We start from the raw sequence: 27,873 nt of genomic DNA, 5'->3' as shown, positions 1-27,873 counted from the left end.
TTCAGGATTCATTTTAAGACTACAAAAAATAAAGTAAAATATATTTTTTAATTTAAATGTATATTATATCTCCATGACCTCATGTATGGTGTCCCAAACTACGAGAGTACAAAATATTGTATAGATTTACGCTCTCTGCTACCATATTGCGTACCTATAGAAAAATGGCTGTTCGCAGAAAGAAATCTCCAGGAATGAAACAGTATTTTCGTATTGTTTGACCACTCATTGATGCATGCAGGTCTACTTTCGGCACACAACTCGAAATAATTGTTGAAAAAACATTTTTTTCCCACTAATTTCCTTCTTGTTGTCCCCTAACAGATTTGCGCTGGGCGACATGAAAATATCTTAGTCTAGTAGCTTAGCGACTGGATCATGCAAAATGTGATACCAACATACCACTTTCAGGAAAGATAGACCTATTAATAAGAAGTATATCCTGATATAGACCCAAATCGGCGGGGGTCTTGTTTTAGGTATATGACGTCATCAATATGGCCGCCAACGAATTTCGACTTAACTGAGTTTAAACATGTATAACTCCATTACCATTGAAGGTAGAAACTTCCTTTTACCTTTATTTTGCAGAGAATACACTGTACCTTTATTGTCATTATAAATACTTGCCTTATATTGCCGCCATTTTTAAATATGGCGTCTCAAACTGGAAAAATGTTTATTTTCAAAACGATTTTCTATGTTTTATAGCAAATAACTTTGAAACTGCTATGATTATGGGAAAATACTTCGATATAATCGTCAAAGGTCATTTCATTAGCTTTCGAACGCGACCACAATCATTGATGTATCTCAACAAATAACCGAGAAAATCAATTTTTTGTAGGACTAAATGTCGAACTTTCGTGAATAATGTTCGAATGTATCCGTAGATGTAGTTATATGGCATTTGTAGTTCCATTGGCCCTTTGATAATAGGAACATAGTACCGCTACCAGTATGTTCCTTTTAACGTGGAGAATAGCAAATCACAAGTGTTTATCTTTTGTCCGTGCTGAAAACCCTTTATAATGTCATAAATCCAAGATGGCCGCCGCGGTTTATCTCCGGTACGAGAAGTGAAAATTTCTCGCCACAGAAAAATAATAGAAACATGCAACAAAAGCCAATCTCTTTCTTTGGATGTGAAAAAATCTTGACATAACATGTGATTGACTCTCCTTTGTGTCTACAAGCCAGTATATGACGTCATAAACACAGTATGGCGCCATGGCTTACATATGGATTATGAAAATTATTTATTTCTCGCATTAGAGAAACGATAGAAATGTACAACAACTACCAATATCTTTTTTCATATGTAGAATCATAAAGTAACATAAGTTATTATCTTTCCTTTGATAAGAAAGGCGAGTATATGACGTCATAAACCCAAAATTACCATCGACTCTTAAATATGTGTAATGCATAATATTATATGATTTATTTTTCTCGGCCCAATTCAAATTTTGGTACACGGCCATGAACCTTAAATCATTTCTTTTTTATTTGCTGGACAATCGATTTTATTCGATCGGTGAAATTCTCCTCCTATTGTAGTGCATTGGATCAGATTTGTCCCTTAATGTTCGCCCTGGATCATATCAATTATGCCCGTTGGATGTCAGTATTCGTAAAGTCTTTGGGAGAATTGAATATACGAAACCCACAAGTATATGATGAATTTCAGAAAGGTAATTTTGTGGAAAGAAAGACTAACAGTAAATATTCGTACATGTCCCACGACCAGTTACATGAACAATGTAATAAGGATCTAAAATGTGAAGGAGGTGCCATTGGTCTATTTGATAATGAATGTGCTCTTCTGCGTTGGATGGTTTTGGGTCCAGTGATTGCAGGATTACTAACCGAACTTGAGAAAGAGGCAGAAATAAGTGACGATTCAGATTATCACAGTCATCATGAAGATACAGACGCTTTTTCCTCTAGGTTCAAAAAACATGTGAAAGCTTTAATAAATGCATGTGAAGATGATGACAGAAATACATTTGCTCAAGAAAATGGTGCCCTAATATGCGTTGCCATAAATGCTGTTATGGATGAGAAAGCAGCTGAGTCTGTCTTCAAAGCAGAAGAATTGGGAAAGCAACAGGACAAACATTTGTTCGGAAACGGCTCATCGAATGCCAGACGCCTTTAAGAGAACCGATTAAAAGAAATAAACTTTCGCTTTTTCACACATCGCAAAAAGAAGGAACGAAGAAAGAACTCAAGGAGTCAATTTTAAAGAGTTACTGTAACCTGTTTTCTCCTTATACATAGCTTGTCAAAGTCGAGGTGGAAACATCAAAGATTTCTTTGCTCACGAAAATCTTTCGTACCCTCCGTCACTCTCTTCAAATGGTGAATTGCGCAAGGGAGCAAAATCAGATATTATTTCTTCCTTAGAACCACTTGGAACATCACAATACGATGTACCTAGTGTATCGTGTGTTATATTTGATGAAGCAGTATTAGCTCACATGCTGAAGCCTATTCCGGGGACAGACGTTTTCTATGTATTACACTAACACATTTCAACCATTTTTAGAAAAGTTTGCGAGTGATGTCGTCAGAATAGACATGGTCTTGGACAATTATGATCCTGACAGTCTGAAAAAAGAAGAACGAGACCAACGAGGAAAAGGATCAAGAATACTTGTGAAAGACTCCACAATGACTCCCAAAAAATAGACATTGTTTTTAAATAATTCTGAAAACAAAACTGATTTATTTCGACTTCTGTGTAAACCCTCACAGAACATAAGTGATTCTGGTGGTAAGAGAGAGATTGTGTGTGCATGTGATGATACCGCAATCAGCAAACTCTAATATGGACGTCATAAGCCTTATGCCCTGCAAATAAGAAGAAGCAGACACACGCATGTTCTTGCATGCATTGCATGCCAGCAACCACGGACATAGGAATATCTCAATTAAAACTGTCGCTTCTGATGTTGTTATTGCCGTTGCTTTATTCTTTGAGCTCAATGTATCACACTTGTGGATTGAATATGGGAGTGGTAAAAATAAGAGATATATTCCTGTCCACGAAATTGCAACAAGCCTAGGAAAGTCTCACTCAAAAGCCCTGCTCTTTTGGTACGCATTTGCAGGGTGTGACACAGTGTCCGCTTTTGGTGGTCATGGCAAGAAGACAGCTTGGCAGGTGTGGCAAGAATTCCCTGAAATAACATAGATATTTATCAAACTTTCAGTTACTCCTGCTGAAATTTCAGCTCAGGACTTTGCAGCTCTTCAACGCTTCACCGTACTCCTGTACGATCGCTCTAGTTCTTTACTAAATGTTAAAGACTGTCGACAAAGATTAATGACGAAAAAGAATTGTTCTTACGAAGGGATCGCACCTACATAGACAGCCTTATTTCAACACTGTCTGCGAGCTGCCCTACAGGCCGGGTATTACTGGTCTCAAGCTCTCCAGAAAGTGCCCATAATACCCGAAATTTATAAAGGGGTTGGAAGAAGGTGGATCGTGGTTATTATTCTCTGTGGTCCTTACTTCCAGAAGTTTTTGTGCACTGTAAAGAACTTATTCCCTGTGGTTGCAAGACTCCTTGTCAACATTCTTGCAAGTGTCAAAAACTTGGGGTTAGTGTGCACTTTGTTGTGTACCTGCGATGGACAGTGTGATAGAGTAGACCATTTTATTGTGAGTTGATCTTGTCTAAATAAGAAATGTGATTAACAAAAAATACTTCCCCTAGTTCTCTGAAGTACGTTTCAGATGTTACGTTAATAGTCATACTATCTCACAAATATTTTCTCTTCCAAATTCTTAACATATTTAATTGTATAACTGTTTATTGTGTTTCAAATTTATCTCTCGCTGATATACTGTTAAATTTATACATTGAGTCTGTTTCATAAACATTTTAATACAAACTCCAAAAATATCAAATTAAGCTGGGCGGTGGTTTGAAAATGTGACGCCTTTTGCCTCGAGCTATTTTGTAAAATAATATGAAAAGCATAATTTTCAGACAATTACATTCTCAATGGACTGATTAAAAATATTTTAAATGTAAAATATGTCTTTCGAAATGCACAGTTCCCATATTCCTTGAAATATTCGTTTAGTGCAAATACTAGTGCAAGCCTTATACTTTCATATAGCGCATAATTCTTTGTTTAATAACATGAAAAATATTCACTTTCGGACAATTAGTATTAAAGAGAATATATTTCAAATTTATTTTCGAATAATGCATAATTTCAGCTTTGCTAGTTTTTCAGTTTAATGCATAATATAATATTCAAAATACATACAGCGACTACTTTGTATAACGATGTCATACACTTAAACAAGACAAATACTAACCCTTGGGCAGAGACACGATACACCTTTGTGTTACTTCATGATCCAACTTATTTAAGGAGTAAAAATAGTGGGTTTGCACGTTTCTATCACCTTTCTTAGGTGAGAAAGGCATAGTTTTCTTCATGCATATTTAAGAGTCGACGACAATTTTGGGTTTATGACGTCATATACTCGCCTTTCGCATCAAAGGAAAGATAATAACTTGTTACTTTATGATTCTACATATGAAAAAAGATATTGGTAGTTGTTGTACGTTTCTATCGTTTCTCTAATGCGAGAAATAAATAATTTTCAAAATCCATATGTAAGCCATGGCGCCATACTGTGTTTATGACGTCAAATACTGGCTTGTAGACACAAAGGAGAGTCAATCACATGTTATGTCAAGATTTTTTTACATCCAAAGAAAGAGATTGGCTTTTGTTGCATGTTTCTATTATTTTTCTGTGGCGAGAAATTTTCAATGACATTATAAAGGGTTTTCAGCACGGACAAAAGATAAAACACTTGTGATTTGCTATTCTCCACGTTAAAAGGAACATACTGGTAGCGGTACTATGTTCCTATTATCAAAGGGCCAATGGAACTACAAATGCCATATAACTACATCTACGGATACATTCGAACATTATTCACGAAAGTTCGACATTTAGTCCTACAAAAAATTGATTTTCTCGGTTATTTGTTGAGATACATCAATGATTGTGGTCGCGTTCGAAAGCTAATGAAATGACCTTTGACGATTATATCGAAGTATTTTCCCATAATCATAGCAGTTTCAAAGTTATTTGCTATAAAACATAGAAAATCGTTTTGAAAATAAACATTTTTCCAGTTTGAGATGCCATATTTAAAAATGGCGGCAATATAAGGCAAGTATTTATAATGACAATAAAGGTACAATGTATTCTCTGCAAAATAAAGGTAAAAGGAAGTTTCTACCTTCAATGGTAATGGAGTTATACATGTTTAAACTCAGTTAAGTCGAAATTCGTTGGCGGCCATATTGATGACGTCATATACCTAAAACAAGACCCCCGCCGATTTGGGTCTATATCAGGATTTACTTCTTATTAATAGGTGTATCATCCCTGAAAGTGGTATGTTGGTATCACATTTTGCACAATTCGGCCCTTTTATGCTGCTAAGCTACTAGACTATCTTACTTGGCATAGATAATCTTCAAGGAGGATATCAGAGGTAATTGTTGACAAATTACAATTCTTTTACGATTTGCGTACTTATACGACTTCCAGAAGTATAGATAAAAAACTAGCGAAGAAACAAATCAACCTGTACTAAGTGGTCACTAAAAAGCACGAATGCTATCTAACCTAATTACGGTAGGGTGAAGCTGGTACGCCCGAACAGTAGCGCAAGGGTGCGTCCGAAGGGTGACAGGCGCGTTCGCGATGGTGAATATACGGGTAAGCAAAGGCAGTAAAAAGCAGTAGGTTTTGATAATGATATGAGTTGCAAAATCAGTGTTCATGGTTTCATAGTAGTAATGTTCCTCTTACAAACATAAAATACAGCTTCTGTACACTGTGCAGAAATACACCGCCGGTGGAAAATAGTATCTACCTGTCCTCTACAGTATATTTCATATGGAATCATTTATGATTTTACACGTAAATCTAATGTAAATCTAAAATATAGCTGTATTACTTTGTATTTAATTCAATTGTCAGCAGAAATTTGTTCCTTATAATTTATGTTTTTTCGTGCAAAGACATCTTCCACAATCTTTTAAAGTGTGGTGTGTCAAAACTACACCACCACCTATTGATCTATAGCATATACCTTATTTATATTCGTGCAGGTTTACTGTTGGCGCACCACTCGAAATAATTGTTTAAATATTACAATTCTTTCACTAATTTCTTCTTATTGTATGCTAAATGATTTGCGCTGGGCCACATGAAAATATCTCAGTTGGTAGACAAAATTCAAGGGGGTATCGTAACTAATTGTCGAAAAATTATATATATATATATGGCGTTTATATGTATGGCATAAAAACTACACTACAAAAAACACTCAAACCAACGTGCACTAGGTGGCCACGAAACAAATATTACCTATCAGTCAGGGCATGGCGATGCTGAGGACTTGAGGGCAGCGTGGGGCTGCGTCTGAAGGGAGCAGGCACATCAGTGACGGTGTGTATATGCGTAAGAGATGGTAGTGAAAACAAATGTTTTGGCAATGACAATAGTTTTAATAGCACTTGTAATGGTTTCATACTGATAGCATTTCACTTGTAAACAAAAAATAGACCGTCTGCACACGGTGCAGAAATACACCGCCAGTGAAAAATAGTATTTAATAGCCATCTTTCATATGCACTCATTTATTTTATCCGTCGTAAAGCACTTGTAATGATTTTACACTTGTAACATTAACATACAGGTGTATTCCTTCGTAATTATTTCTATGGCCTCCAGAAATTTGTTCTTCATAAATATGTCTTTTCGGGTTCACTCGAGTAGACGGTTATACCAAATAGAAAATTTATAGGTAAAGTACCGTGTCAAACATTTTTGCAAAGGAATGAGAGTATGAATATAAGTAATTACTGTCAGTGCACAGCATATTGAAACGAATTTTGACTGATAGTGGAAGTTTGTAGATGTAAGTTGCACTTTAACTATACTCGTTTATGCGGAAACACCGTCACTGACACGCCATTGCTAAGGCTTGTTCTTGGTGCGCTCGTGCCTGAATCTCTTAGATACCATTCGTGCTTTTTAGTGGCCTAGTCAGTACAAGATGGTTCGTGTTTTATGCACTGTACTTTTTGTCGTATGTCCATATTTTAGATACTGAGCCTTCCTAAAATACATCTGCAAGTATTATTGGATATTTTCATATAGTGCATGCTGCGCTATATATATATAGCTCTAACCTAACCTGAAAATGTAAGAAATGTGTCAAAATTTGGTAGAACCGTCTGCTCGAACAATGCTGTCTTTTCATGCAAACTATTGAAGTGTACTATATCCAAATCTTTTTATAACGTGGTGTGCCAAAAGAAAACTAGCACCTTATTTTTATTTTATAGTGACAGGTGTTTAGCAAAATTCGGTAGCAATAATGAATTAACTTCCGTTAGGTCAACATGAATTCTCAATATAAATTAGCCTTGTACTTCAAGAATAATTTATAAATCTAGTTGTTTTTATTTTACAATTAATACATAAATACAATATAATTACCCCTAGTTTCTTCCAATATAATGTATCAGCTGTTATTTTAGGCCCAGATTTTGGAAAATGTTTAACATTTATCTTCTTAAATGATGCCATGCCGTATAACTCCCTTCAAACCTTTATCATGCCTTCTTACTTGCAACAACTGTTGTCAGGTAGAGCCTTTAATTTTTACTAAGTGTATATTCGCTTGAATATATTTTTCTGATTATTGAAACTTAGGGTGTAATTAATATTATAGTTCATACAACATTCAATAGCACGTTTATTCTCAGCATTCTACAATAGAAATGTGAACATATAGAGGCCTAATTAAGAAAACTTGGAATTCCAACTTAGTGGAGGATTCTTATGGTACGGGCTTGGCAGTCCTGATCTCGTTCGGTCATAGTCTGCTAATGGGCAGTGTATTTGGAAAGACCATGTGTAAGGACTTAAAGTAATAAAGAAACATTTAATAGTAATTTATGAGATAAATAACTGCGTTTTATGGGTAGTCATTATTTTTACAGCTAAGACTTGAAGAATTTATTTTGTGAGAAAATTAACCTTTGTAAAATTATGAGTATTAAATTACATTTGATTTGACAGAGTATTTGACTTAAGACTATGCTAATATTTGCTATGTGTCATGTGCGCTACAGATGAAGATGAGTAATTTGTTTTCATCTTTGTTGTGACAACTACGTGTATATGGTGTAGTGCAGAGTACAGTAAATCAAAACGAAAATGATACTTTTATTCTTCATATTGGCATCTGTAATTTGTGAAAGCCTACAAGTGGATAGAAAGGTGATTCATCGTTTTTAAATAATTTTGTAATATATTTTAAGTTTAAATAGTCGTAAAATGTCATCTATTAATCTATTTAATGTAACAGGTGAAAAGGAATAAAACATTTGGAGGTACTTCTATCAAAACTACTCATTTTAGTTTTGGAACTTCTTTTATACAATTAAATTTTGACCAAGGCATATATTATCTAATAAATAATAGTATCGTGCAGATCAATTATACAAACCCATGCATAACTTCATGAAATAATATAACTGCTGCTTTCTCTCTGCATTCACTTTTTGTACCTTCAGCGGTGCAGTTTTACTATACAGATCCTTAGATTGTAAAATGTACAGAAAAATTTGAGCAAGTCTTTAATTTCCCCATTTTATGTTGAGAACAAAACCCAAGCACCCCTACCAGGCTTCTAACCCGTTTGTTCTCCTATTCCTCCTCCTCCTCCTACTACTACTACTTATACTGTGGGTTCGTATAGTAAAACTGTACGCCTTTAGCAATCATTCTTGAGGTGTAGACTTTATTCTCCGATGCAGAGTCACTTCAAGATGTCTAGTGCAAAAACACCAATCAACATGTGCTTAGGTGGCCACTAAAAAGTACTAAAGCTATCTAACCGAATCAGGGCAGAAACGCAGCAGAAGTTCCGCGCAGGGATTTGTCAGCGATGGTCGTTATACGCGTAATCGAGAATTGTGGAAAACCACTGTTTTCACAATACGGTATAAGACTATGTGATAGTTCCTTTCATATTCTGATTTTATTTTTTATTTTTTGCACATTTGTTTTCTAAAGTAACATAACACATCACTAACGTAAATTTCAGAAATATATATGGATCTCGTAACTCTCGGACACTTCGATAGTTTCATGTCATGAGTTAGCGCACTGACTTCAGGTAATTCATTTCACTCTGTACACTGTGATTGAAGGCTTCCTTATGAGTTAATCAATGTTTAATAGGTTCAAGTTTCAATATTGTATTTTTGTGTAAATACGCACCTTACACATAAGAACAAAACCTATTTCGATTATTTACACACTGATCTATTAAAATTGTAAATTGTGAAATTGTCCATCCGTCACTATTTACATTATGGCCGAATACGTGAATACTGGGTTCGATCTTTAATAATGACTGAAGATTTCTTTCACTTCCCTCAAAACATTCCAGGCAAATACCAGTACCTCAATTCATGGGCAGAAGAAAGAAAGTGGCTTAAGTAACCATTTTGACACAAATTGTGTCACGTACACATATTATTAATTATCCCCTAGAACCTAGCTTATATGCTTGCTTCAAAGAGACTTTTGTTTGTCTTACGTCAGAAGATATTGATGTTATAACAAAATGCATTTTCCGCTCTTTGCGTTCGTCGATATAAGGTGATGACGTTCCTTCAAATTTTTACTTGAAATAAAGGTAAGTGTTTCGGAGTAGCGTAGAAATATTTCTGTCTTTGCTTAGAAAAGTAGAAGAAAAAGAAAATTTTTCAGTATTGTTTGTCGGTACCAGGTCCACAGTTCATCAGTATATATTAAGATATGAATATTACAACATTTAACTCCTTTTTCTCTTTCCATTCCTCTCCTTACATCCAGAAAACTGTATGTAAGGGACATTCCCTGTGAAATCAACCAATGAAATTACAAAATCTGACCTGACGATCTTTGATTTTTGTAAAAATTGGTGCAAAGCTTTATTACAGTGGGAGATGAAAAAATCCCAAATATTACCCGTCTCCTTCTAAAAGTCCCCATACAGGTTATTCAAAAATTTCTAAAAAGAGCATTTTTTTTTCCGTTACAGTGATTATAAAAAATTGTTATAAACTGGTTAATATGTGTACTAGAGACATGGAACAAACACCATTGGAAAGCTTAAAGATTGATCTGCAAGTTGTACTATATTGAAAAAAACCTGTACTATAAAGAATAATACTTCAAATTCAGATTTGAATTTTGAATTTCGCACAGAAATATCCCTGTGAATTTGTTCAAAATTGACCAGATTGTAATCTCATATGTGTACTAAAACACCACAAAGTTACATTTTGGGCACTCAGTGGGATCCGATTCAAAATTCAACATAAATCAGACATTGCAAGATATTGACCATGTGAATATCTAGGTTCAGATCGATAACCATTTGCCTGTAGCTATTTACCTGCAGCATCAAAGGAATTTATATTCGACTTTATTTGTTTTTTAATGCATTCATTTGAATTTACAAAATAATCCCCCATTCGAGTTACTTAGACAAGTATTGTGTTTCCAAACATTACTCAATACAGGTCATTATTGTTGTTAGTCAGTATGGATGTCTCTAAATTTGTGTTAACAACATTGATACATGCTATTCTCATTCTTTTGTTACAAACATGTGGAAGTGCATCATTGAAACAGGAAAAAGATTTTATTGACTAATTGTTTGTGTTGAAAGTTTGCGAAGTGATTGTAAACCGTGCCACAGTGTTTCATAACACATTTGATACAAATATTGTGAAAGGGAGGGAAGCATATCCCTCACTTGCAAAATAGGTTCTTTTTCCTGTTTCAATGATGCACTTCCACATGTTTATAGCAGCAATCCTGAAACATAGTAATGAAAATAACATGTATCAATGTTCCCAATATAAATTTAGAGACATCCATACTGACTAACAAGAATAATGACCTGTATTGAGTAATGTTCAGAAACTTAATACTTGTCTAAATAACTCGAAAGGTGGATTATTGTGTAAATTCAAAGGAATAAATTAAAAAAACAAATGAAGTTGAATATAAAGTCCTTTAGTACTGCAGGTAAATAGCTGCAGACAAATGGTTATCGATCTGTACCTAGATATTCACATGGTCAATATCTTGCAATTGCAATGTTTGGTTTATGTTGAATTTTGAATCGAATCCTATTGAGTGCCCAACATTTAACTTTGTGGTGTTTTAGTACACATATGAGATTACAAACTGGATAATTTTAAACAAATTCACAGGGATGTTTTTGTGCGAAATTCAAAATTTACATTTTACTTTGAATTTTTGAAGTATTATTTTTTATAGTACAGGTTTTTTCAATATAATACAACTTATTGAGCAATCTTTAAGCTTTCCAATGGTGTTTGTTCCATGTCTCTAGTGCACATATTAACAATTTTATTCCAATTTTTTTATAATCACTGTAATGGAAAAAATGGCCTTTTTTGAAATTTTTGAACACCCTGTATGGGGAAGCTTCAGGAAGAGAGGGGTAATATTTGGGATTTTTCATTCCCCACTGTAATAAAATTATGTATCAATTTTTACAAAAATCTGAGATGGTCAAGTCTGGTAACTTGTTGATTTGACATGGAATGCCCCATTAGTTAAAAAAAAAAATAATAATAAAATAAAATAAAAAAAAATAAATAAAAGGAAAAGCCAATGGTAGTTGGGTGGTGTAATTTAAGCGTAATGCGTAGTATATTAGAAGAATAAGAGTGTTGTCAATCTTTTTGATTCTCTGATAGTGCAAAGGGCGTTCAACAGTTTTTGCACAGAGGTTATAATATTGTTATTAGTTTCAATATGATGAAATTTTAGGTAAACATACTTTGATCCTTTGCGTACAAGACTATGTCACTCAGTTTAGCCTCCATCTGCTGTAACGCATCTCATCCAACGTTCTTTCCATGCCTTGTATGCACTGGAAAATTCAACTGGTTGACTTTTACACCATTGTTTCACACAACAAATGAGGGCTTTGTCACTGTCGAATGTTTTTCCTCTAGTGAGCTTTCAGACGACCAACCGAAGGAGCCAAGTTCGAACTACAAGAAAGCTGAGGAGCGATTTCCCATCCCATTTCCATTATTTTCTGCTGTGTTACGCTACTGACGCTTGCCTTTGTCATGATAGAGTTTGATGACTTCGCCTTGCAGCTCCGATCAGTTAGTCTTAAGAGCATGTCGTACCTTATCCAGTGACAAACAATAACGCTGCTTGTTAATTGTGGAACCATGTTCTAAGAAGTATATTAAAATGACACTGCACTGACCACTGAAAGAGGAGACCATAAATTTCTGGTCTTGTCTGGAAAGCCAAACGGTTGCAACCAACGTTGGGTACTGGCGCTGTTCAATACGTGATCCCCGTAAACCGGAATTAACTTCCTGTAAATTGATGGAGCTGATTTATTACGAAGTTTTGAATAGAAATTCTATTACTGTTCGTTGTCGGGATCTGAAGTCTACTTCAGTGTCCATTGTGGTTTATAGATCGTTCGCTTTCCTGGTATACAGTTTCAGAATCTGAAAGGCTCTGTCCTTATCCCCCGAAAATACAAAACAGCACTCAAATAACGCGAACAGACAACCCTCTCGCTGGCGAAACCCATTCGTCAATGTGTTTTTACGATGTTGCCGTCTGTCTTTTCAAATTGTCAAGCAGGGCATATTGCATGGTCAGTGGCTATGTTCCCTCCCTCCTTTCCTTTGTCAGTATTTTTAATCCGTTTCACAACACACTTTTTTCTCTTTGTTGAATTCGCGTCAGCTTTCTTCTGTAGGCAGTCCTCGGTTAACGGTATACATACATAGAGTCCTTTGCTACCCCTAAAACTTGGAAACGGTGAAATATATGTCAAAACTTGGATTGAATAGGGACCCAGACGGTGAAATGCGTATTTCATCATTTCAAAAGTGCCACGTATTGAGGGAGTCAGAGTTGCCACAGGGTCCCTCGGAGGGTCCCAGACGGGGTTCAACTCAAATTTTTTAAATGGCAAGAAGGTCAAGTAGTATATCGTTTGAAAGCTATTTTCAAAGGAAAGACGATGAAATAAGTTTCGATGCTGTATAGGAAACCTGTACAAAATGGTGACAGGTCAAAAAGTTAATACAGTTTGCATTGAAAAGTCTTTGACCACCCCTAGAAATCTGAAATGGCTCAACAGATACCAAAACTGAAAAACAAGTATCTCATCATTTGAAAAGTACCATGTATTGAGGGAAACATAGTTGCCTCAGGATCCCTCGGAGGGTCCCAGACGGAATCCAATTCAAAATTTTCAAATGACAAGGGGAGTCAAGTAGTATATCGTTCAAGAGAAAGACGATGGAATAAGTTTCGATACTCTATAGTAAACCTGTAAAAAATGGTGACAGGTCAAAAAGTTAATACAGTTTGCATTGAAAAGTCTTTGACCACGCCTAGAAATCTGAAATGGCTCAACAGATACCAAAACTGAAAAACAAGTATCTCATCATTTGAAAAGTACCATGTATTGAGGGAAACATAGTTGCCTCAGGATCCCTCGGAGGGTCTCAGACGGAATCCAATTCAAAATTTTCAAATGACAAGGGGAGTCAAGTAGTATATCGTTCAAGAGAAAGACGATGGAATAAGTTTCGATACTCTATAGTAAATCTGTACAAAATGGTGACAGGTCAAAAAGTTAATACAGTTTGCATTGAAAAGTCTTTGACCACCCCTAGAAATCTGAAATGGCTCAACAGATATCAAATTTGAAAAACGTGTATTTTATCATTTCAAAAGTACTACCTATTAAGGGAAACAAAGTTACCACAGGATGCCTTATAGGGACCCAGACGGGGATCAACGCAAAAGTTTTAATGGCCGTTTGAAAGCAATTGTTAAAAGAAAAAAAGATGGAACAAGTCTTGTGGGTATACTAGTCTTTTGTGAAATGGCAGGGAACTGAAAATATTAACACAGCCTTGTAAAGTAAATTGATAGTAATACTAATAATAGTACTACTAATTGTAATAAGAACATTAGTAATAACATCAGAAATGGTAGTAGGCACACTTGTACTTGAAATCGTATTGTCTCAATTAGCAATGCAGACATGGCATCCAGTTAATTAAACCTTTCAATTGATGTAACTGTTCACATATCTATCAATTCACCCAATCCCTGTTCTTTCGGACACGGTTTGCATAGCCGTTCCGAACTTGTATCATCTTCATTCTTTTACCAATAACTTTCAAACAGTGTGATACTTGATCCTTTTCCTATTCGCAAATTTTAAGTTGGACCCCACTTGGGAACCTGCAGGGATTCTGGGACAAATATTTGTACATCGAAAAGATGTACTTTACAAATAAGGAAACACTCCTTTTAGCGTTTTGACATCTTATGTTTTACCGTTTCGGATCATTACAAGTGACATGGACTATTTGATGAAGGCCGTGTTAACATTTTAATCCCCCCGCCATTGCACGCAGGGCTGGTATTGAAATATAAGACCTGTTCCACCTTCCTTCTTTTAACAATAGCTTTCAAACGATACTTGACCCACTTACAATTTGAAAATTTTAAATTGGACCCCGTCTGGGACTCTCCGAGGGACGCTGGGGCAACTTTTTTCCCTTCTATACGTGGTAATTTTGAAATGATGACATATATATGTGTTTTTCAGTTTTGATATCTGTTGAGCCATTTCAGATTTTTAGGGGTGGCCAAAGACTTTTCAATGCATACTGTATTAACATTTTGACCTGTCACCATTTTGTACAAGTTTACTATAGATTATCGAAACTTATTCCATCGTCTTTCTTTTGAAAATAGCTTTCAAACGATATACTACTTGACCCCCGTTGCCATTTGAAAATTATAAGTTGGATCCTGTCTGGGACTCTCCGAGGGACCCTGGAGCAACTTTGTTTCCCTCAATACATGGTACTTTTCAAATGATGAGATACTTGTTTTTCAGTTTTGATATCTGTTGAGCCATTTCAGATTTCTAGGGGTGGCCAAAGACTTTTCAATGCAAACTGTATTAACGTTTTGACATGCCGCCATTTTGTACAGGTTTACTATAGAACATTGAAACTTATCCCATCGTCTTTCTTTTGAAAATATCTTTTAAACGATATACTACTTGACCCCCCTTGCCATTTAAAACTTTTGAATTGGGCCCCGTCTGGGACCCTCCGAGGGCCCTGGGACAACTTTGTTTCCCTCAATACGTGGTACTTTTGAAATAATGAAATACGTGTTTTCTCGTTTTGACATATATTTCACCGTTTCCGAGTTTTAGTGGTGGCAAAGGACTTAATGGACACCTTATATATATATATATACACATGTGGCTAGCGTGTCCCCATCCAACATTGCAGCCATCCGTAAAGTACGGTCGAAATACGTTCCACGCACAACACTAAGACTGGTCGCCTAAAGAAACCAAAGCAGATAGAAGCATGAAACTTTTTGTAACCTTAAAGGGACACAAAGGAGAACATTATGCTGATAAGGAAAATCGTCCATGAGGAGGCCTAAGGGGAGTTACGAGGAGTAACTACGAGTACTTCGACCGTACTTACGGATGGCCGCTATGATGTATAGAGACACGATAGCGACAAGCAGTTTCCAGAACTGGTCTCTACACGTCATTAGCTTTCAAACGAGGTACCACACGATGGGATTGCTATTTACCTCATGGGGGGTTTTCATATCAGCATAATTTTGTCCTTTATGTCCCTCGAAGGATACGAAAGATTTCATGTTTCTATCTGTCTTGGTTTCTTCAGGAGATGGGCCTTAGTGTTATATGTGGAACGTACTTCGACCGTACTTTACGAATGGCCGCCATGTTGGATAGAGATATGCTATACCATGTAATTTCCAAAATTGGTCCCTACACGTGATTGCCTTTCAAACGAGATACTACACGATGGGGTTTGCTATTTAAAATTTTGCAGTTACCCCCACCCCGTAACCCCCTTGAGCGCACCTCATGGGGGGGGGGTCTCCATATCAGCACAATGTTGCCTTTATGTCCCTTGAAGGTTACAAAAGGTTTCATGTTTCTATCTGCCTTGGTTTCTTCAGGAGACGGGCTTTGGTGTTATTCGTGGAACGCACTATATATATATATATATATATATTGCAAGGAAGAAAAAGTTTTCCTCGTCTCGTCCTCGATTTTAGTCTCGAAAACGAAACATGAATTGTCAAGTTTATTGCCTTGCCTTGTATTTAAAAGATGCATCCCGTACCATGGGCAACATTAGTGCAATGGTAACAATAAATTACGCTTAATTAGCCGTGTAGACGGGACGTAGAATTAAAGCCACACTATCAGAAACACTGGGCTCGTGTGATAATAATATAATGTAAAATAAAGTTGCAGTAGCATTTGGCTAAAATAGATAGAAAATTTGTGTGAAATCATGTAACTGTGTTCGTCATAATTATGAAGGTTCACTTTCTGGTGTGCACAATTCCAATTGCTTGTTTCTTAAAGTCATTACAGATTCAGTAGTCAATAAAAAGTTTCATATACACTCATTTAAAACCTGATTAAAGAATCTGTAGATGGAGAAAGTTCATATTTTAGTGATAATAATAATAATAATAATAATAATAATAATAATAATAATAATAATAATAATAATATCTATCGCTGTGGAAGTGCTATACAAAACTATGAATTGATGTGCAAATTTAAATGTTTCGCAGCTTGTTGCTCAAAAAAACCAAATCTGTAAAACGCTTTTATATATATTAGAAGTTTTGCAACTGCTTGTTCTTTTACGATATTGTTAAAAGAATTCTAGAAAAAACGTGAAAAGAAATGTGGCAACAAGTGAACTGTCACCCTCATTGACTTCCCTTCCACCAGCCATAAATAAGCCCTCGTACTGAGTTTGGTGACATCTTCTACCACCTACTGTGTGTCGGCATCGGACAGCAACTGTATAAGAGGATAGTGAACATACCTTTGAACAATAGGAAACGTTTTTTATAGTTTTAATTCAAAAGGATCAAAGTATGTTCGTCTAAACTTTCATCATCATATTGCAGTTAATAACAATATTATACGCATCTGTACAAAATTTACTGAACACCCTTTGTATTTTATTTGTATTGTCAAACAGAGTTGAAAAATATTTTTAGCCACGTAACTATTCTAGATATTGCAACGAAATTTGGCATACGCATTACGTATAGACTATAGTATTTTAAAAGTGGATTCGGGTACCTGTAGCCGGGACCACTCCAGATTCCAAAAAGAAAATTTTTACTTTTTTTTTTTTGTTAGTTTTGAAGACGTGCACATGGTAACATTTGAAAGCCTGTTTCATTCTAAAGAGAATGACGTATGAGCCATGATACTTAGATGTATAGCATTGTGTTTGGAAACTCATTATATATAGAGAGGGTTGATTAATTCGTGTGTCAGTTTCATTTGTTCACTGTGCAAAAGTGGTATGATGTAAAATGTAACCATGTATTGAGGGTATTGAGGGAAACAAAGTTGCTCCAGGGTCCCTCGGAGAGTCCCAGACGGGATCCAACTTAAAATTTTCAAATGGCAAGGGGGATCAAGTAGTATATCCTTTGAAAGCTATTTTCAAAAGAAAGACGATGGAATAAGTTTCGATGATCTATAGTAAACTTGTACAAAATGGCGACAGGTCAAAATGTTAATACAGTTTGCATTGAAAAGTCTTTGGCCACTCCTAGAAATCTGAAATGGCTCAACAGATATCAAAACTGAAAAACACATATATATGTCATCATTTCAAAATTACCACGTATAGAAGGAAAAAAAGTTGCCCCAGCGTCCCTCGGAGAGTCCCAGACGGGTCCAATTTAAAATTTTCAAATAGTAAGTGGGTCAAGTATCGTTTGAAAGCTATTGTTAAAAGAAGGAAAATGGAACAGGTCTTATATTTCAATACCAGCCCTGCGTGCAACGGCGGGGGGATTAAAATGTTAACACGGCCTTCATCAAATAGTCCATGTCACTTGTAATGATCCGAAACGGTAAAACATAAGACGTCAAAACGCTAAAAGGAGTGTTTCCTTATTTGTAAAGTACATCTTTTCGATGTACAAATATTTGTCCCAGAATCCCTGCCTGCAGGTTCCCAAGTGGGGTCCAACTTAAAATTTGCGAATAGGAAAAGGATCAAGTATCATACTGTTTGAAAGTTATTGGTAAAAGAATGAAGATGATACAAGTTCGGAACGGCTATGCAAACCGTGTCCGAAAGAACAGGGATTGGGTGAATTGATAGATATGTGAACAGTTACATCAATTGAAAGGTTTAATTAACTGGATGCCCTTTTTTCTTTTAACAATTGCTTTCAAACGGCCATTTACAAGTTTGGCGTTGATCCCTGTCTGGGTCCCCCTATAAGGCATTCTCTGGTAACTTTGTTTCCCTTAATAGGTGGTACTTTTGAAATGATGAAATACACGTTTTTCAGTTTTGATATCTGTTGAGCCATTTCAGATTTCTAGGGGTGGTCAAAGACTTTTCAATGCAAACTGTATTAACTTTTTGACCTGCCACAATTTTGTATAGGTTTACTATAGAGTATCGAAACTTATTCCATCGTCTTTCTTTCGAACGATATACTACTTGACCCCCCTTGCCATTTGAAAATTTTGAGTTTGATCCCGTCTGGGACCCTCCGAGGGACCCTGAGGCAACTATGTTTCCCTCAATACATGGTACTTTCCAAATGATGAGATACTTGTTTTTCAGTTTTGGTATCTGTTGAACCATTTCAGATTTCTAGGGTTGGCCAAAGACTTTTCAATGCAAACTTTTTTAACATTTTGAGTCGTTGTAATTGTAACAAATTAAGTCGTTTTATTTCTTTAACTTGGACTAATAAAAGTCGTACTAAACTAACTTGGACTAAATTAATTCTTCTGTACTCTGCAGTATTTTGAAATTGTCCATATGTAATTCTGTATAATGGTTTCACTTCTGCAACTGTTTATTTTTATTTTATTTTATTTTTTAATTAATTTATTTATTTATTTTTGTCCTGGAATGGCTCTTGACAATTATATTAACAAGTATGTAAAGATCAGTACGATGTATTTTTATCAGGAGTCCTTCGTGAGTGAGTCGGCAGACGTATCGCCAGTTAATCCTGGTTTCGAGTTCAAATAGAGGACAATTTCTCTCGGATGTAAGCCGAGAAGCTGTTTGGATTTCGCTTTAAGCTTATGTAACCCCTTCCAGCGTAACCTGATTATTGTATAATAACATCAACGCGAAACAAACTTATTTCTGTCCATGTGATGTAAATACATAGAGCAAATTATTTAAACCAAAAAAAAACCTGGTTTAAACCCAAAAAACCGAGTTTAAACCAAAAAAAAAGTTTTTTTTTTGTTTTTCAATAAAAACCATGGTTTTTGCCAACCCTGCTTCTATGATAAAATATATGAGGTTTTTGACTCTCATATAGCGAAGAAATTGTATAATAACAGTGGGTCTCTATTCAAGGACCCGTGGATGAATGGAGACGTAAAAATCATTATTAAATAAATAAATTAATTAAATATATAAATTGGGGGGCGCGGTGGCTCAGTGGTAGAGCGTTCACCTCTGGTGCTTGGGGTCCCGGGTTCGATCCCAGCCCCCGCCAAGTGAACTTTGTGGTGGACAAACACCGTGCTCGTGGGTTTTCTCGGGGTTCTCCCGTTTCCTCCCACTTTCTTCATTCCACCATTTCACTCATCTCTCATCATCACCGTCTCCTTTAGCCTAACCGGCATAACCGTGGGACGTAAAACTTAAAGATTTCATTTCATTTTTAAATATATAAAAGCCAACCAAGCAAATAATAGAATATAGAATCAGAGATACTCCGAAGTAAGAAAGATGGTTAAAAAGAAATATCTAGAGACCAGAAACTTTTACTTCTCAACTTTGGAGAACAGTATTCATAAAGACAATCTGTACTTCTGGAGAACATTCAAAAGATCACATATGCAAACAAATACCAAAAGTGATAAAATATAATAATATATCATTGTCTCAAATTATATATTTCGCAGAATGATTTAAAGTTATATCTCATAGTTCTTTTAATTTTGACTCGAACCAATATGAAAACTGTAAGGTTACGAAACTGACCGAATATAGTAATAATTATATGTCGATTTGAATTCCATCTATCACAGAAAAAAAATGTAATTGAAACAATCAGTAAAATTTAACCGAGTACTACACTTGGGCCTGGTAGTATTCCATATTATTTCGTTAAAGCTTGTAGGTCGAGCTCCATATTTAGCAATCATGTGTAACGCATTGTTAAAAACTGGAGTATTACCTTCAAAATGACAAATTTATGTTGTGCCAACATACAAATCTGATGCTTGAGATTTTGTTAAAGATGTATAAGTTTAGTAAATGTATTCCGTAGAATTTTTGAATTAATTGTACACAAACGTGTGTATTTCAATGTAAAAAATATTTTAAATTATATGCAACACAGTTTCTACAAAGGTAGGTCGATTACAACAAATCTTATTATTCATTTTACCGATTTTACATATTTTACACTGAAAAGTAATTATAGGTAGATGCTATATACATCAGTATGTCTGAAGGCTGTGACTCCATTGATCACAAATTACTTGTAACTAAATTATCAGACATTGGCCTATCACCATCGCATATTAGATGGTTTGAAAGCTACTTATCAAATAAAACTTTTAAAGTAAAAATAAGCATTGTAATATCTAGTCAAGATCAAATAGAGAAGGAAATATCTCAAGGATCTTTCCTCGGCCAGCTTTTATTTTCTCTATTTATCAATGATCTATTAGGAGAAGTCAGAGGATCTAAAATATTATACGCAGATGCATAAAGCTCTTTAGAGTGTTTAATAATTAGTATGACAATTATCTACTACATTAAGATTTAGATATAATAAATGACTGGTGCGAAAATAATTCATTAGAGATCAACTCTGAAAAAACTAATATGCGACGTTCACTAATAAAACTTAATATATTTTTTAGCAAATACAATATTAATGGAGTAACAATAAACAAGGCAGAGCAAAATTGAATGTCTTCTATGTTACTAGTGAAAAAGGATTACTATTCACATGATATTGGTTAACTTATTGTGAACTTGAATCTCTGTTGCAAAGAAGAAAATTTATTGATAAATCATTTATTCAACTGATATTGAATAACAAATACAGTAGCGAATATTGCGAACAAATATAGGAAAAAGGGTAATTGTAGTGTAAGGAATCGATCGACATTTCTTGCACTAAATTCAAAATGTGAAATACTGATAAGTATGACGAAGTCTTACAAGAATTTAAAATGAACGTAACAGAGCTTTCATTACGTAGTTTAAATTGTTTTAATTTTATGACAAGGGATCAAACTGCCAGTCTTTATTTTCTTGTTATTATTTATCTTCAGTATATCTTAACCAATTTTTTAAGTTAGAAATATGACTAAATAAAGTGACCAAGATCTTTCGCCTGCAGGATGTGTAATTTTAAGCAAGATTGATCAATTCTTTGAAATAATAGTTAAATGAGACTTTGATATGCATAGTGCTGAAAATAGTTTATTATGAAATTGACCGTTTTGATTTTAATCTTATTTTGAAAATCTGCTTGAATCCTGTAATTTGAATATATTAACCTTCTAACAAGGGTTTTAACCTGCTGAGTTGACATTCTTATATTTATTATATGCTATAAAATTTTCTGGTCTGTTGTAATTGATGGTGTAATGGTTTTAACAAAATGCTGTATTTTTGCCTATGATCTGTTCGCAGAACTAGAAAATATTATTATTAACATCTTTCACAGAAACACACTGAAGCTTTTCTTGATTTCTTGATGTTACACAGATGTTTCTGAAATAATGGAGTTGTACTGCACAGTTGTCACCTTGAGACTATAATCAGTGATAATCTTCTACTTGAGAGTAACGTGATGCATTCAATAGATTTTCCACTACCTGCAGCTTGTCATTAATTATTTTGCAGAAAGCACTAATTGGAATTTCTAATCAATAATTTCTTCATGCTCTTCCCGCGATTGTGTAAAGTAAAGAAAATTTAAACTAAGTCGTTCGATGGTATATAAAAAAATAAATAAATAAAAGTGTGTATACCTGTGTAACTTTTTTTAATTTTTAGTAAGTTGTTACACCAAAATTGTAAATATGTGTTGAAATAAAGTAATGTTGAAATACATCTTCGTTATATCTTTCAGCTTGTAGACTTCATATTTGATGTTCCTGAAGATAGTTGATTATTTTATCCCATCTCTTGCTCAAGTTGTCTTTGTCAAGATTTAGACTAGGATTTTTTTTCGGGGGGGGGGGGGGGTGTCCGTACGATTCATAAGCGTTTTTCTCAGTGAACAAATTGGTTCTCTTCGTAGTACTTAAACATATTTGATTTTGTGTTTGCATTCATGGAGGTAGCATGACCGAATCATTGTTTTTGATGTCTCTGTAATGCTCTTTGATCCTGGTGGCTATATTTCGTTACGTATGTTGTATTCTTTAAAAATACAATGTACTTGATAAAACTGATGATGACAAACGACCCGAGTAAATTTTTATAATTTGCTAGAAATTTTGACTTCTTAGCCGTCCTTTGTAATGTGTAGGTTACACTGACCAAAGTGGTAAAGAAGTCCATTTTTCGGTCCTGAGAGTTTTAAATGTGAAAATTATTACTTTCGGTGTGGATGTTTTCTAATCTCTTTATTTAATTCATCTATCCAAATCAAAACTATATTTCTTACTTATAGTGATAATAATAGTTCCATATAGTGATAATAATAATACTAATTGTTCCTGTTCCCCGAAATTGTTTGGAACGTCGTTAAGGAAAAGTTTTTCCAAACATTGACCATAGTCAAACAACAATGTGTCAAGTTTTGGTGTTATTATGTAATACTCACATGCTGTATGTTTTCTAAATACGGTCATTAAGAATTCGTTAACTTCTCTGTAAATTTTGAAGTCTAGGAACTTGATACTATTTTTTGATTCGCGTTCTGAAGTAAATTTTAGGTTTTGATGAACGTTGTTGGAAGTTATGAAGAAGATCTTGCAAGGCGCTATTCTTCTTGCACACTATTAGAATATCATTCTGAAAACGAATGTATTTGATATATTTGAAGCGTTCTTGTTTGAGAATTTGAGTTTCAAGCGTGTTCATAACGATGTTGGCCATCAAGGAAAATAGATGACTTTCTATTGCAAATACACCAATGATTGTCCGCACTTACCTCTCCAGAACGTGTATAGGATGCATAGTATTTTACATTTTATATGTACATTAAAATAAATAAATAAATAAATAACAAAAATTAAAAAAAAAAAAAACTAATAGAATACTATACTAATAGGATACTATGATTTTCTTCAAAAGTAAAGATAACTTTTAATATTCAAATATTAACTTTAGTATCCTAATGAGCATCGAGTTTATTCATCGCGGTTGTGTTATTCTTTCAGATCACATCAACTTTGAATCCTGGTTGGGAAGGTCCTTATAATGTAACTATAATCTATGTGAAAGCGGAAGGTCCAGATGATACATTGCATTATATTTGGGGAGCTGCTGGCAAGCCATCAGTATTGCTTGCTCTCACGTCTCCAAATGTAACAATGACGATTAATTGGAGTTTACTTTGGACGAATCCAAGTGGCAGTATTAAGTTCTCGGAAGACCCATTATATACTTTTGGACTTGTGATTAATAAGGTAAATGCATTTTCCTCAATAAGGTAAGTATTATTAAAGATATTAAGAGCAGTATTAATTGTTACTACTGCATAGGTGTGGTTTGCCAAAGGTAGTTTATAGAAGGTGTGGCAATACCATTAGGTGATTTCTCACATCAAAACCAATAGATAATTTTCTGTCAACTGGTTTCGAAAAGGCTTAATATCTAAGCTATATCCATGTGAAAATTGGTGCGCAATATTTCTTTAATATACAAATATCTCTGTAACGTTGCGAGAGAGAGAGAGAGAGAGTTTGTAAGAGAATTCAGGAGTCCTATTGAGTATTGCATTATCATTTGACTTTTTAAGTACAAAAATCAGATTCATTACAATTTGGTTTTTGTTTATTACCCTCCAGAAACCTTCGAAAAATGAGTACTTTAGCACACACGATTTTACTTCTATGAAAGACGATTAAGGAAAGTAAAGAACAAAATTAACAGCTTCTACTTGTAGTCATGGAGATTAATGATACCATCTCCATCATTGGCATTATAGGTATTCTGCCATTATTGGCAGGTCACTTACCACAACAGAAGTTTCCATGCCCCACGGTCTTCAGCTAAACTCTTGTTTTCACGTGCGATTATTCTGTTTTGATATCGTTCATCAGTTGTATCCTCCTTCGCAATCTCCGTCTCTTTCCTGTCACAATATCCTTTAGCAGCCCCTCATAATACAGTTTCTTCTGAGCCCATGTTCTAACCAGTTTCCCCTCCTTTTCTCAATAATATCTAAAATTGTTCTTTTTCTCCACCATTTCTAACAGTCTCTCATTCGTTTACCGCTCTACCCAGCTAATTCTTTTCATTTTTCTCCACATCCACATTTCGAAAGCTTTCAGTCGTTTTTCATTTTTGCGTGATGTCCATACAGTACAATACTCCACACGAATCATTTTCTGAGTTTTTTTCTCAACTTTTATTCAAAGTTCCACAAAATAGTATTTTCTTCCTCCTCAAGGCTTCTTTCGCCATGTCTGTTCTTGCTTTTATTTCATGTTTACACTTTATATCGTTGCTAATAATACCACCCAGGTATCGAAAACTAATATCCTGTTCCATTTTCCCCCTCCTCTTCTATATTTGACACTGACCACTTCGTTCCAGATACCATGATTTTTGTCTTTCTGACACTTATTTTCATCCCATATTCTTCACAGCCCTTCCTCTAGTTTTTTAACATCTTATTGATTTTCTTTTTAGATTTTGCCACCCGAGCTGTTGTTCCTCCGCAATTTTTTCATGTGTTATTTCATACAACCTTCTATTGGAATTCGAAACAAAATTTTTGCTGCGTGCAATTTGAGACTAATAGTTTTATAATCCTCACATCACTCTGGGTTCGATTTCTTAGCCATTGGTATCATGGTCGTCTTCAGGAAGTCTTTTGGCCACTCTCCTATTTCATATATTTCATTGCAGAGTTAGAACAATTCTTTCTTGCCCTTGTCTCCCATATTCTTAATGAATTCGATTGGTATATTATCTATTCCAGTTGCTTTTCCATTCATTATCTCTGATATAGCTTTTTTAAATTCATCCCGAGGAATACTAAACCCTTTATCATCTTCACATACTTCATTTTCTACTTCAATATCTAGGCCACACGATCTAGCCATACTCTCATATAAGTTCTCAACATAATCTTTTCATCTTCCTACGACTCCACTTCTCTCGCTGACTACCTTCCCATTCTTATTTTCTACTGCCAACGTATCAGCCTCTTGTTTCCTCCGAAGTTCCATAGATTTCACTTCCTTGTACATTTCCTCAAATTTCTCAACTCTTTCTGATTCTTCTATGTCCTAGCATTTTCTCTTGTAAAAGTCTTTCCTTGCTCTGTCAGTTTTTCTTTGTAACTCGTTGTTTAACTTCCTGTACACCTTTCTGCCCTTTTCTTTATTAACCTGTTTCCACATCCTCCTTTCCTTCATTCTCTGCAACATCTATTCTGACACCCATAGCTTCTGAGCCGTTTTGTGTTAGCGGTAAAGTACTACTTCTGCAGCCTGCTGTACACAAAGTTTAATATGCTTCCACTGTCTGTTACTACCTGCACCTATCCTTTCTTTGAGTATTTTTCTTCGAATTTTTCAACGAAAAGATTTCTTACTTCCTCTTTTTTAACTTTTCAATATCCAACGTTTTGTTGCCCACTTTTCTCCTGCGTACATTTTTCAGTTGAATATCCACTTCGGCCAGCACAAGGTTACGATCAAAGGGAATGTTAGCCCCGGGAAGAATGTTGCGTTCTTCAAACTATTCCGATTCCTGTCCTGAATCATAACATACTCGATCTGATATCTTCCACCGTCTGTTGAGGATTTCCAGGTCGTATCTGAGTGAATCAAGTGCTGATTGAGCCAAGTGTTCCCAGTTACTAATGAATTCTGTCTACAAAAATTAATCAGTTCCACTTCCCTTTCGTTTTTTTTTTTTTTTATATTTTATTTTTTAAATTTTTTCCCCCCCATCGAAGTCATATTTGCCTACGACACTACTGTCTTGTTTTTCTTCCACAGCTGCATTGAAATCTTTTATTACAATCACACATGCACTATCTTTTTCAGTTGTATGTTTGTATCTCCACTAGATCCTTTTTTTTCTTTAATTCTTAAACTCTATCAACAAATTCTACTTTCAGTAACTTCTCTTTTAAGCGCTTGCCAAGAATTATTCCTACACCATTACGATCGCCCTTGTCATTACCTGAATAAAACATTCTACATCCTTGGTTATTCAAGGGGGCCGCGGTGGCTCAATGGTAGAGCATTCACTTCTGGTGCATGGGGTCCCTGGTTCGATCCTAGTTCGCGCCAAGTGAACTTTGTGGTGAATAAACACCGTATGCATGGGTTTCCTCTGGGTTCTTCCGTTTCCTCCCACTTTCTTCATTCCACCATTTCAATTCTTTTCTCATAACCGTCTTCTTTTGCCTAGCCGGCATAATCGTGGGACGTAAAACTTAAAGATTTCATTTTCATTTCCTTAGTTGTTCAACACCCCATTACCTTCCCGGCTAACTTCGCAAACTAACCAATAAGTAATGATATTGTTTATGAAAATTCCATAAGAACACGTTTAAAATAACGAGAAATTTCGTTAGATATTACTTGAAAACCTGCTGTATTCAATACAGATTCTAGAAAACAAAGAAGGTTAGAAATACTCATCAACTCAGATACAAGCTTCAAGGCCATGTAATAGAGGCTTCTGAATGCACTGATGTATTCCCCTACTATGGCGAATTGCCTTAAATTTTTAAACAATATGATCGCGAAGAGGCCAATATCTTCCATGGGTGACATATCAGGCGACTTTAAATGTCAATAAAAGCTGAGTAGTTTTAGATCAGATGAGCACGATGGCAATTGAAATCACCAGCATCATTAGAGGGATGTAGAAGACGGAGTTGAGAAACTTAGGAGCATTGCGGCTGCACTGGAGCTTCGCCGTGTGTGAACATGCTTTGTCCTTGCATTAATAAGACATCGAAGAAAGAAGCAAGTTGTTCTGTTATGAAAATTATTATTCAATTTCTTCTGTTATTCTGAGTAGAGGCACATAACGTTGATCCAGTTCTATATAAGAAAACTTAATGGGAATATGATTGAGACAGAGGCTTCCAAATATCAGTGAGACTTGAGAAAAAATACATAACGTATCCGAAACTCAATTTTCTGAATAAATATTCTGAATTGCAAGAATGAAAGGAAAATTTACATTTTTTTTTTTTAAAAAAGTTAAAGATCTAACACTACACTAGCACTGGAATTAACTCAGTCGAAATATGTACTATGAATTGTTATTGATTAAAGATATTTGTTTTCTTTTGCCCATCTTGTAAATTGACAGTTTTATCCCTTGTGAATGTGACCTCGTCAGCCAATCATACAGACGCAATGAGATCACTGTTAACTGTTGCAAACGCTAGTGGCAAAGCACAAACCGTGTTCGAAAGCTAGTAATGAAATATTTACACCCACTGTAC

General features: G+C 35.1%; 2 protein-coding genes across 2 annotated transcripts in view; one reads left to right on the top strand and one right to left on the bottom strand.

Annotated features, from left to right (window-relative positions):
* The window catches only part of LOC145666610 (U3 small nucleolar RNA-associated protein 15 homolog), a 59,044-nt gene extending 51,211 nt beyond the window's left edge, over positions 1-7,833 (bottom strand). Inside the window, exon 1 of the mRNA XM_081734043.1 lies at positions 7,561-7,833. Coding sequence (XP_081590169.1) covers positions 7,561-7,650 — 90 coding nt within the window. The 5' untranslated portion in view covers positions 7,651-7,833. The remainder of the gene's footprint in view (positions 1-7,560) is intronic.
* Positions 7,834-7,984: 151 nt separating this feature from the next.
* The window catches only part of LOC145666611 (glycosylated lysosomal membrane protein B-like), a 66,314-nt gene continuing 46,425 nt past the window's right edge, over positions 7,985-27,873 (top strand). Inside the window, exons 1-2 of the mRNA XM_081734044.1 lie at positions 7,985-8,346; positions 23,609-23,857. Coding sequence (XP_081590170.1) covers positions 8,284-8,346; positions 23,609-23,857 — 312 coding nt within the window. The 5' untranslated portion in view covers positions 7,985-8,283. The remainder of the gene's footprint in view (positions 8,347-23,608; positions 23,858-27,873) is intronic.

Source organism: Thermobia domestica, chromosome 12 (assembly GCF_964235325.1).
Source record: "Thermobia domestica chromosome 12, izTheDome1.hap1.1, whole genome shotgun sequence".
Classification (NCBI taxonomy): Eukaryota; Metazoa; Arthropoda; class Insecta; order Zygentoma; family Lepismatidae; genus Thermobia; species Thermobia domestica.
Note: the sequence above shows the minus strand (reverse complement) of the source record. Positions and strands in the feature narration are given on the sequence as shown.